Genomic DNA, 12690 nt, shown 5'->3' with positions numbered 1-12690 from the left:
GCAATGCTATACTAGACTTATGAGGGGTGAATGTAATATGTAGTAAATGTGCCATATTCCCAGAGATTTCAGATAAAGGAATGTACACCTTTAATGTCACTGTACATAATCTGCTATGTGCCAGATATTACTTTATCATTTCATTTAATCCTCTCAATAACCCAGTAAGTTAGAACTTGTCCAAGATCACCTAATATGCATCAAATGGTAGGAAAATTCAGGTTTGAGTCCAAGCTTTAACCAACTTTTGAAAGTTAGTTGAAAAACAGTCTCTTAAAAACAAACTAGGGAAGTAAGCGCTAAACAGAATTCTTTTAGAAGATTTCATATCCCCTCTTCCCTCCTTCTAGCAAATTACCACTGCAATCACTTAAAACCTTGGATATTTTCATATGAATGGCTGATAAAACACAGTATCCTGAACAGATTACTTCTAAATGTCTTTTTTTTTTCCATCTTTTTCCCCCTAAAGGTTAAGCACAGGACATTAGAATCCTGATTATGTCATACATTATATTAATTATCTGGCCCAAGAAAAGATTAGAACTACAAATTCAGTAAGTATGTCTTGTATATTCATCTAAATCAGTGGTTCTCAAATATGGTGGTTTTGCCCTCTCCGGAGAACATGTGACAATGTCTGGGGACATTTTGCTGTCACAACACAGGTGTGTGTTTATACTACCAATATCTAGTGGGTAGAGGCCAAGATGCTGCTGAACATCCTACAATGCACAGTATAATGCCCCACAACAAAGAACTATCCAGCTCAAAATGTCAACAGTGCCAAGAGAAACCCTGATTAAATCACTGAAGAAAACACTGAATAAGAATGAGCAAAATATTGGGACACACTAAATAGATTTCCAAGATGACTATCAATCAACCAACCAGCAACATTCTTTAAGCATGGCTTTCAACTAGCTGGGAACTCACCATAATACATCATTATTCATCCAGCATCTGAATACAGACATTTTATTTCATTTTCTTTTTTTGGCACCTGGGCCGGTATGGGTATCTGATGAATACAGACATTTTAAATTTAGTTAGTAGTAAAACCATTTTCCATTTAAAAATAAGAATGGGCAATTTAAGAATAAACAATGACTGAATGGAGCAATTCAGTTATATAGATTTATTTTTCACTGAACTGACTCCCAAAATAGTTCTATAAATGAAAGTTCACCTTATCACATGAATTGGACTAAGTCAAACTTTCCACTTAAATTTTAAGATATCACTCCAAAACACACAGGCAAAAAATTCCATATTAGCAGCAATTAAATAAAAGCAAATTAAGTAAAATGCCATTTCAACTTTTTAGACTAGCAACAATTTTTTTAAAAAGAGACTACTCAGTGTAGGTAAGGAGATATTTAAACAGGTTTTCTCACACACTACAAATGGAAATGAAAACTGGTTTAAACTTAGTTGATTATTATTACTGTTTCCACCTTAGATGTGGAAACTGAGGCACAAAGAAGCTAGGTAGCTTAGCTTAAGATCAAATAGCTAGGAGGGCTATGATCAGAAATTTGCACTCAGGCAGCCTGGTTCCAGTTTGTGCTCTTAACCATTGCATTTTACCTGTTACACAGAATTTTTTTTACAGCTATTTAAAATGCATCAAGAAATGGTTGAAGACAAAATTAAAGGATAAGCAGATGGGTGAAAATATTTACAATGTATGAGTATGTAATAGACCAAGATTTTAAAAACAGCAAGTGATATAAACAAGCATGTCTTAACAAGAAATAAAAAATCCAAGAGCTCAGCCTCTCTCATATACACACAATAAAGTCTGATAATATTCAATAAAAGTTTAAGTATAACTAAAATAGCCAGTCTTATATTTTCTTGATAAAGGTACAAAGTGATACTTTTTGGGGGAGGACAATGTGGACTTTTTCTCAAAAGTTGAAATGCATGGGACGGCCTGTGGCTCACTCGGGAGAGTGCGGTGCTGATAACACCAAGGCCCCGGGTTCGGGTCCCATATAGGGATGGCTGGTTTGCTCACTGGGTGAGCGTGGTGCTGACAACACCAAGTCAAGGGTTAAGATCCCCTTACTGGTCATCTTTAAAAAAAAAAAGTTGAAATGCATGTACTCTCTGATCTAGTAATTTTGCTTTTTAGAAACTGCAGAAAAAGACACATAAGAACACAAACTCTGTTCAAGAATGTTTGTTACAGCATTATTTGTAACAATTAAAAACTAGAAATAAGCTAAATGTTCGTGAATATGGGAATAATTAATTAGGATATAGTAGTAATTGAAATATGCTATATTTATAATATATAAATAAAAATGAGGTGGATCTGTATTAACAAGGGAAGAGGTTTATAATGTATTGTTAAATGGAAAATATAGTTTCAGGAAAAAAGAATGTGCATTTATTTATAAAAAGTTAATAATGTTTAACCTGAGGAAAGTCATGTCACTTTGGAAAAGGGAAAAAATGATTACAAGGAAATATTAGGAAAAGCTATCCAGTGGGCATTTCTAGATATTAGAATTATGGATGCTATTTTTCCTTAAAACTTTTTTATAATGCACATGTATTATTTTTACAATAGGTATGGTATACTGATTCCTTCCTACATGCCAGTTACTGTCTAGGAGAATTAATACACTAAAGGCCGTATCTCTACAAGGTAGCTATCATCAGCTCCATTTTACAGATACAAAAGGCCATAAGAAATTGACTCTAAAACCTTTTATGCATTATGTTGCTAATCTCCTCATGGGAACACACTAAAAATTTAAGAAAACCAACCCCAAATCTCTGTACATTCATGAGAAAATGGCTAATAATGCAAGAAGAGTCTCATTTGCCATTTCAGAGAACTGCAGTATTTCAAAATAACAGAAAATATAAATGTGGTTACTAAACCCTAAAATATACTAAGTGTAATATTCTTGGAATAAACTTCCCACATACATTCGTGTATCTGGAGACATAAAAATATTATGCTTGTGTCTATGTACTCTCTAGTACAAAGAACTAATCTTTGATGACATTCAGAATGATTTCCTTCATAAAAACACATTTTATACTTCAGAAGGCACAAACCAGTTACCCTAAATTTCAAATTATGTCAATTTCTAAATTTGTAATTTCAAAATGCAGAAAGAAATCATGTCATATTTGATAAATGCAAGGCATTACTTTACTTTTGGAAGCCAACCAGGAAAAAGAAAAACTACTTTACACATATTTATGTCTTGAAACATATAAAATAAATGGATAAAACCATCTTTAAGTATATAAAATCTTTTGAAAAGGTGGAAGTTTTATTAGAATAATGATAACTCTGATTCTTTTCAATTTATGGAATAGTAAAACTGGAAGGGAACCTTAGAGTTCACCTAGCCCAGCCCCCACATCAGACAGATGAGACCCAGAGAAAGGAAGTGAATTGTTCAAGGTCCCATAGTTATTAAGAGGCTGAAGAGGGAGGAGCTCCCGCAGGCCTTTTTTTTAACTCTAAATGCAGAATCTTGACTTCTGAAAGATACCCAATAATTTATTTGGCTACTTACAGTACTTTGGGATCCTGTTCTCTGTACTCTTGGGGCCTTTTCAACCCAACACTTTCAGTGAACAGCAAACTAATCTATTATGTTATCTATACTCACAAATTCACTATTAAAGTAAATGTTTCAAAGTCGTCTTCTTCCCCATTGCCAGCTTTTAAATAAATCTTATTTGGAATCTCAATATAGAAAGGATTATAAAAGTCGAGCTGCTCTGATTAAAACAGTAAAGGGGTCCTGCTTTGACTCACCACTTTGTCTCCAAAGCCCCTGAAATACCCAGTGGCATCTTGGGTCTCAGAGAAAGAGTTTATTTCTAATGTATGAGTGTTCTAGGGCACTGCCACTCAAAGTACGCTTCTCAAACAATCAGCATCACCAAGGAACTTGTTAGAAATGTGCAATATCGGGCCGGCCCGTGGCTCACTCGGGAGAATGTGGTGCTGATAACACCAAGGCCCCGGGTTCAGTTCCCATATAGGGATGGTCGGTTGGCTCACTGGGTGAGCGTGGTGCTGACAACACCAAGTCAAGGGTTAAGATCCCCTTACCGGTCATCTTTAAAAAAAAAAAAAAAGAAATGTGCAATATCAAACTCCAACCCAGGCCTACCGAAACTAAATTCACAACAAGCATATTTAACAGGATGCTTTGGTGATTCGTATGCACATTAACATTTGAGAAGTTTCTCAAAGGATATCAAGAATGAACACACACACACACACACACACACACACACACACACACACACACACACACACACACACGAAGCCCACATTTTTTTTAGAGTCACCTGACATACAATTACCACAGTTATCTTGTCACGGACCAATAACAGTTTACAGATCACACTTTGGATATCAATGCTCTATAGCAAACCAAACCTTAAAGGATGTTCCTGATAAAATCATAACACCTGACAAACTAAAAAAGAAGTTAAAAACTTACTTCTTATTGAAATATGTTGAATTCTCTTTCCTCTTGGTGAATCCATTTGGTAGAAGTTTCAAGTTAATACCTTGCTTTCGGGCACGGTTTTTCATAAAGTACATCTAAAAACCCAAAATAAATAGACAAATTAATCTTTAAATGCCTTAAATTTCAAAAGTGAGTTAAACAATGTTCAATAATATAACAGCTAAGATTTACTCAGTACTTATGTTTCACAAACAGCTCTAAGCAGTAATCTCATTTAATGTTTATGATACTATGAGATAGGTACTATTATTACCACAATTTTAGCAGTAAAAATTAATGAGATTCCAACATCATACAGCTATCTCTGAGGGGCAGAACCTATATCCAAACCCAGGTCCATCTAATTCCACAGCCTGTGCTTTTAATCATATGCTCTATAAGCCAAAAGAAGAATTTCATGAAGATTAAAAGAAAATACAGGTCATTTGGCAGTCATGGGGCTACCTATACAATATCTTATTTCTTTTACTAATGGTTTTATACCATAGTTAGCTGTCTATATCTCTGATTATACTATTGGACAGGTAGCTCATTCAAGGGAGGAACCATGGCATTGCCTCATACATGTATAAGGCCTAACTTAAAGTAGCCACTGTCGGCAGTCTAAAATGAGATATGAGAACATCTGGCTCTGACATGTGTTACTCCATTGACCATCTGGGTTAGTTAAGCTGAACGAGGCAACGCCAGAGAGTTGTGAAGAAAGTACTATCATTACGTTTCTAAAGGCAAAGAAGCAGAAAGATCACTCAAAAAAAAAAAAAGTCAAAGTATAAATGCAAGTTTGTTTTTGGTTAAATGGGGATCTAGAATTTGCAATGCAAGGAGTTACAATCAAGTCATAAGCCGCGGAAAAGGAAGGGTTAGCTCTCATTGGCTAAGTAGGAAAATGTCTTTTAAAATTACATATAATAACTGAGAAGACTTTGGTTACAGTAACAGCAATGATAATTATAAGTAATCATAATGGCAGTGACCATCACTCCCACAGAAAACATCTAGGAATCCTTACTTAAATTAAGCTGAGACACAGAATAATACACCTTCAGGATACAGGTAAACCAGAAATAAACTCTTCCCCTAGAGCATGCTAAGAAACTTGAATGGTCTGACTGGAACAGAGGAAAAAGAAAAAAAAATCTGTTAGAATTTGTGGCCATGGGCCAGCCCTTGCTCAGATTTGCAATGATTTGCCTTGTTTGTGTGCAAAGAGCACAAAGAGCTATACTCCAAAAAAAGAACAAAGTGGGAGGACTAACTCTATCAGATAACAAATTTCTGTAAAAAACTGTAATAATTGAGAGTGTAGTATTGGTGCAAGACAGATAAGTTAACCAACGGAATGAAATAAACAGACCATGAACTGACCGAAGCATATATGGATGATTGATATATGATAAAGGTGGTCCTGCAGAGCAGTAGGAAAAGGATGAACTTACCAATAAATGGCACTAGGAAAAGTGGATTATCCATATGGAAAACTAAATGGGACTTCCACTTTACACAACACCAAAAATCAATTTACGCAATACCAAAAATCAATTTTAAATAGTTTAAAGATGTAAATGTGAAATGAAATACTAAACAGGTTTTAGAAAATAATTACGGGAGAATATCCTCTTAACTTCAAGGCAGGGAAAGATTTTTTCATAAAAACATAAAACTGCCAACTATAAAGAAATGATAAATTTGACTACATTAAAGTTAAGACTACATTAAAGTTAATATATCAACTATTGATTAGTATCCAGGAAATACCAAGAATTCGTACAAACCAGTAAGAAAAGAAATTTGACCAAGGAAAAGATGAGCAAAACACATGAAAAGGCACTCCACAAAAGAGGAAATCCAAAATGGCCACAATATATGAAAGGTATTCACTCAATCTCTTAGAAATCAGAGAACTGCAAATTTAAAATCACAATAAAATTACAAAGCCATCAGATTGACAAAAATTTTAAAAGTCTGACCAAGTCAAGTATTGAAGAGAATGTGACAAATAGGTACATTTACACACTACTTGTCGGAGTGTAAACTGGTATAACCACTTTGGAAAATGTTTTGGTAATACCTAGTCAATTTGAAGATACACATACCCCACAGAGCAATTCCACTCCCAGGTATAAACACCAGAAAAATGTATGCACTTGCAAACCACAATTCATAAACAAAAGTGTTCATAATAGCACTGGTTTTAAATTTTTTTTTTTTTATTTCAGAAAACCCAAAGTCCATGAACAGAATGGACTAACTGTGGTATGGTCTCAAGACAGAAAACGATACAGAAATGAGAATAGATCAGGGAAAAGAGGGTGGCCAGGAACTTCTAGAAAGCTGGTAATGTTCTAATTCTAGACTAGTTATATGGATGTGCACTTTACAATTATTCACTAAACCATGTATTTCCATTTTATGATTTTTAAAAATGCATCCTATATTTCACAATAAAAAGAGAAAAGTTAAAAATTAGTTTATCTTTAAGCAGAATTTTAATTATGCTTAATTAAGCTTGAGGAAAAATAGGAAGAGCTAATACATGATAATTTTCTTTCAGATATGTATAATGTCATGTCTGTAGCAAAAATAACAATAAAACAAGGTGTTTAAAAGGTATTAAAATTCAGGATGGCTGGTTAGCTCAGTTGGTTACAGCACAGCCTTGTAACACCAAGGTCAAGGGTTCAGATCCGCATACCAGTCAGCTGCCCTCCCCCACACCCCAAAAGTATTAAAATTCTGCAACTCCAACACTAAAATGGTCTTTGAAAAATGAACATAATTCCATGATGTAATATTAAAGAATACCTAGAACAATACTTGCTGCAAAATATTTCAAATATGCAAGCTTTGATTTTTGCACAGTGCTTAAGGAATAAGAAAGGGATGCAAGACTATGAAAATTAAGTACATTAGAAGTATATTAGAACAGTAAGTCCTGTTAGCTTTCTTCAAAACCGGAATCTAATTACTTCCCAATAAATCTAATAGCATGACCCAAGCCACCATCATCTCTCACATGGGTCACAGCAGCAGCCTTGTAACTATTCTCTCTGCTTCTAATCTTCTACTTTTGCCCCCTAAAGATGACACAGCAGCAAGAATGGTCTTTCAAAAAGCAAACATGTTCAAAATCCTCCCTTGGTTTCCATTTTCACTTAGAATATATTAGGAACTCTCATCGGTTTCTCTAACCTTATCTTTAAGGTTCTCCTCCACGTTCACTATGCTTCAGTCACTGTGCCCCTCTTTTAATTTCTCAAACACACCAACCTTGTTCCTGACTCAGGTCTTTACTTCTGCTTTTGTTTCTACCTAAAACAGTTTTCCTCCAAATGCTCACACAATAGCCTCTATTCCATCATTCAGATCACTGCTTAAATTTCTCTCAATTAAGCTTCTCCTGATAACTATATGGAAAATACTGACATCCTCTCCCCAATAAACACCATTTTCATTCTCTTTAACTTCTGGAGGCTTCTTTATTTTCTACATGCACTTAACTCTATCTGAAACTGTATTTGTTCCTCTACTCACCTCCTGTCTCTCCACTACAAGCTCCATAAAAAGAAGGACCTTGTTTTGGTCACTGACATATCCCCAGTATCCAAAATAGCCCTATATCATGGTGGCCACTTAAGTGCAAAAATGAATCTAATTGATTGGAAGGAATTCAAACCAGAAGGGATTAGAAGAAATACTTACATGTTTATTGCTTATTGGTCTTTTCAAGAAAACATCTCTAGTAATATGGTCTGCTGTTCTTGCCACATCTTCCAAAAATCGATAATCTAAAAATTTCAAAATAGAAAAATAAATATATACCAATGGCCAGGAAGCATCAATCTGCTATGCACAAAATGGCTTACCACTTAAGAGATTCATTTCAGTAAATTGTTGTATTGAAACGTATGCAGTTTTATCTCGAACTCCATTACATGTCAGTTCTGCTTTGTGTTTCTTCACACAGGGCAAACTGAAGAGACAAAGAGGTACTTTTATATTTCAAGATAAGAGGGGTACAGATATAGGTAATAAAGTAGAAAGTTATATACATACCTACAGGAATATCGCATACAACGTGGACATCTGTATTTTGCTTCTTCTGTACCACAAGTTTCACATCTACAAAAGCCCACATGTAACTTATTAATTATCAAATATTAATTCTACTAATCTATTTATAAATTTTGAATGCTGATTCAATTACTTGTCACATTTATAGACATGTACTCACTGAATAAACTACATGTAAATAACTCTGATAAAGTACTTGAGTTTGAAAATTCTTCTCTATGAAAGAAGAGCCAAAGGACAACATTTACAATGTTATTAGTGATAGGTAACTCATGAAAACATGTATTAAAATTTTAAAAACACATCACTTTGACTTCTTTTTCTCCTGTAAATCAGAGAATGAGATTACTCACTAATATTTTAACTTGAATTCCTGGCAATCTAGTAACAATTGTGTGAGTTTGTGTGTATCCTGAAGTCCAATCCATGACCTATGTTTAGATATTTTAGAAGCACACACACCAGAAAAAGAATGTAAGACCCAGTCAACTTTAGGAATAGCAGTTGCATCTGTTTCTTTCTCAACTCCACATCTAACCTAGAATGGGCATCAAAATAACCTAGAAATGCTATTACCCATCATTTGTCCTCTACCACTCTCCTAGGATCTTGGGATACTGACAATCAAACTATAGCTACTTTTATTTGGTCCACTATGTTCTAGACAGTAATATTCCCAAGAATCTGACTACTCTTTTATTTCCTATGTTGTCCCATGATCATACCATAAGAAAATTAGTTCGAAAGCCATAAATACTCTTTGTACCCATACAGAAGCTTCACAATTGAGTTCAAGTGCACTTTTGTTTAATTTTAACTTAATTCACTTTGTCGTTGTTGGTTTTACTAGACTTCTAATATCTATTCTTTCTCAAAGGAATACCAAGAGCATATTAAGTCAAGCTAGATTTGGTTCCAAAGGCTCTTCTAGTCCCCAGAATTTTTACTTTCCTAACTCATTAAACCACTATTCATCGAACACTATCAAATTCACATATTTTCACTGAATTGGTTGTCATCTGCATATGCTTTCCACTTCCCCAACCCCGTCTGCCACCAACACCACTCAGACGCCAAAAACCCAAACTAGTGCTTATTTTTCATTATTCTACTTCTACTGATAGTGTAGTTTCCTTCACCATAGACAACACAAGACTCCACAGTTTTATTCCCCCAATAAGAATTTTCCCTGCCCTACCTTGACATGGCCAGTTTCCGCTTGCAGCCCACTGAGTGATTTATCTGAGGTTCTTCTTTCACCTTTGTATCATCCATCACTTCTTTCTTCAGGAAAATCTCTTCTTTCACATGCACTCCTTCCATTATATCCTCTTCTTTTATTTTCTGAGCAACAAACATCTCCTCTTGTTTCACCTCTAAGTTATTCTCCTCTTCCTTCACTTCTGGCCAGTCCATTACTTCTTCCTTCACCTTCACTTTCTCTTCCTTTACCTCTAGTTCATGAAACTTCTCTTCTTTTACCACCAAACTACTATCCATCTCCTGTTTCACCTCCAGTATGCCTACTTTCTCATCCTTCACCTCAGGCCCATCCTCCACCTCCTGCTTTATCCACTGGCCATCCAACATGCCGCCTTCTACTTCCGACCAGTCCATAATTTCTTGCTTTACATCTCTTAAGTCCATTCGCATCTCCTCTGCCCTTTGTCCACTTCCTACCTCTCCACTGGCCATCCAACATGCCGCCTTCTACTTCCGACCAGTCCATAATTTCTTGCTTTACAACTCTTAAGTCCATTCGCATCTCCTCTGCCCTTTGTCCACTTCCTTCCTTTCCATCCCCTGTCTTCTTCATTTCTGTCAGTCCACTCTGCTCCTTCCCACCGCCGGCCTCCTCCATCTCTGCTAAGTCTCCGACTCCCTCCATACCCGACTCGAGACTTAGCCGCGCTCCCTCAGCTGCACTCCGTAAACTTGCCTCCGACGTCCCTTTATTTTCAGCAGCAAACTCTATCAAATCACGACCGTCGGCCTCTGCTGCCACTTTGTCCTTCAATGTGGCTGCTCACGCCAATCGGAAGAATTACCGGCCAGGACACCAACAGCGGCCCACGTGCGGAGCCAAGTAGCCACTAGGAGCGAACGCCAGCCGGGAGCTTCTACCCGAAACGCCGTAAAACAAGGCTTCCGCGCCTCACCACTTCACGACTTGCAGTGTTCTTTACGGCTCTGCGGCCGTCCTGCCCGGAGCCAAGAAGGGAAACGGCTTGCGGCCACGCCCACTGTGACTCCCGCCTCCCGGGCGGGGTTTAGCTTCTTTCTTCCCCTGGGGAAGCCCACCTCGGCCTCACCGTTGGTGACGCGCCACATTCTACTAGGTGAAAAGAGAGTAGGTGAGCCAGGCGAAAGGGAGAGAAACAAAATGGGAAGACCCACCCTAATCCGTATTAACGACTAAATCAAAATAGATTTCTCGAAGTGGAGGATACACCTGGTGTTACACCTCTCTAAGCTTCAGTTTCTTCAGATATCCGCTAGGGAAGATGGTATTACAAGTCTCATAATGTTATTGTGAAGATTATATGAAATCATGCGTAGGTTCCTCAAGTGGGTTATTAGAAGTTTAAAAAAATAATAATGCATGGGAATCAGCTAGCGGTGACTGACACAAACATATGGTGGCTGTGTTTACTGGGAATCCTGATAGGATTCAGATAGGAAAGAAGGAATTAACTTCTATTCTTTCAGCTCTTTGTCAGTGACAGCCCGCATCGGCCTGTTTCCCATTCCCAGCCTTCTACAGGATTCTCTGAGAGAGCATTATATAGACAGTCATGCGCTGCACGCAAGGAGGACCCCATATAGGACAGTGGTTTATGAGATTATAATGGAGCTGAAAAATTCCTATCGCCACGTGATGTCGTAGCTACACATTTCTTATATGTAGCTACGCCCCTAGTTATATGACGCTTGACTGTATGTATTCCCTTGTTTAAAGACCGGGCTGTCACTTGGGAGAGTGTGGTGCTGATAACACCAGGGCCACGGGTTCGGATCCCTATATAGGGATGGCCGGTTAGCTCACTTCAGAGAGCCTGGTGCTGACAACACCAAGTCAAGGGTTAAGATCCCCTTAATGGTCATCTTTAAAAAAAAAAAAAAAAAAAAAAAAAAAGACCGGGCCAAAGTTCAATCCCCAGGATTGAACACCCAAACGAAAAACAAAAACCACCTTTGCGTCCATTTCAGTTGCTTTTATAAATTACTACATACTGGATATTAGGCACCTAATCTTCACATAAAGTCTGTAAGATATACTCGTATATTTTATTTTCTCGCTACATGAGGAGACTTCAAAGAAATGACTTAGCTGTGGGCTGCTTTGTGCTACCCTTCAGACCCTGTCCTACTGCAAAGCACTCAGCTGTTACCACTCATCCACACATTGGCCAGGGAATGGGAATTTTGAATGGGTGAGCAGAGTGAGGAAGAGAGGCAATTCTGAACCTTATTTGGGGAACCACCAATTGGGCAGCGCTGGAAGGAGCATTGAAGTAAGTCGAGGGAGTTGAGTAAAATCCACTTATGGGTTGTGAGGAGGAAGTGTCCAGAGGAGACTATCATATGGACTATGTCTTTTGGAGAAACTTAGAAGTGCCAATTGTCCTTGGAGTCAAAGAGAACCTGACTGGATCTTCAGGCTAGATTACATCTTTACACTAGGAAAAGGGGCTAAATGACAGAAAGAGGATGAACCTAGAGAAAATTATGTTAAGTGAAATAAGCCAAGCACAGAAAGAGAAATATTGCATGTCCTCACTCATAAGTGGGAGCTAAAAAGATAGATAAAAAAGAAAGATACAACAATCACAATCATATATTGAACTTTCTTTTTTTTTTTTTTTTTTAAAGATGACCGGTAAGGGGATCTCAACCCTTAGCTTGGTGTTGTCAGCACCACGCTCAGCCAGTGAGCCAACCGGCCATCCCTATATAGGATCTGAACCCATGGCCTTGGTGTTATCAGCACCGCACTCTCCCGAGTGAGCCACGGGCCGGCCCTACTAACTATATTTCAATTACTAAAAAATGACAAAAAGAATCCATGTTGTAGCATGTCTGTGGTTTGTTCCTT

At 37.2% G+C, this 12690-nt stretch overlaps 1 protein-coding gene and 1 pseudogene across 1 annotated transcript in view; both read right to left on the bottom strand.

The window, feature by feature from the left end:
• ZNHIT6 (zinc finger, HIT-type containing 6) overlaps positions 1–10273 on the bottom strand; it is a 56276-nt gene extending 46003 nt beyond the window's left edge. The window contains exons 1-5 of the mRNA XM_008584294.1: positions 9793–10273; positions 8577–8642; positions 8387–8493; positions 8223–8308; positions 4491–4594 (exon numbers count right to left, since the gene is read on the bottom strand). Of these exons, the coding sequence (XP_008582516.1) occupies positions 4491–4594; positions 8223–8308; positions 8387–8493; positions 8577–8642; positions 9793–10247 (818 nt within the window). The 5' untranslated portion in view covers positions 10248–10273. The remainder of the gene's footprint in view (positions 1–4490; positions 4595–8222; positions 8309–8386; positions 8494–8576; positions 8643–9792) is intronic.
• Positions 10274–10284: 11 nt separating this feature from the next.
• LOC103600061 lies at positions 10285–10925 on the bottom strand (annotated as a pseudogene).
• Between the last annotated feature and the right edge of the window lie 1765 nt (positions 10926–12690).

Source organism: Galeopterus variegatus, unplaced genomic scaffold, assembly GCF_000696425.1.
Source record: "Galeopterus variegatus unplaced genomic scaffold, G_variegatus-3.0.2 Scaffold3211, whole genome shotgun sequence".
Taxonomy (NCBI): domain Eukaryota; kingdom Metazoa; phylum Chordata; class Mammalia; order Dermoptera; family Cynocephalidae; genus Galeopterus; species Galeopterus variegatus.
The sequence above is the reverse complement of the archived record's forward strand: the minus strand, read 5'-3'. Positions and strand labels throughout refer to the sequence as shown.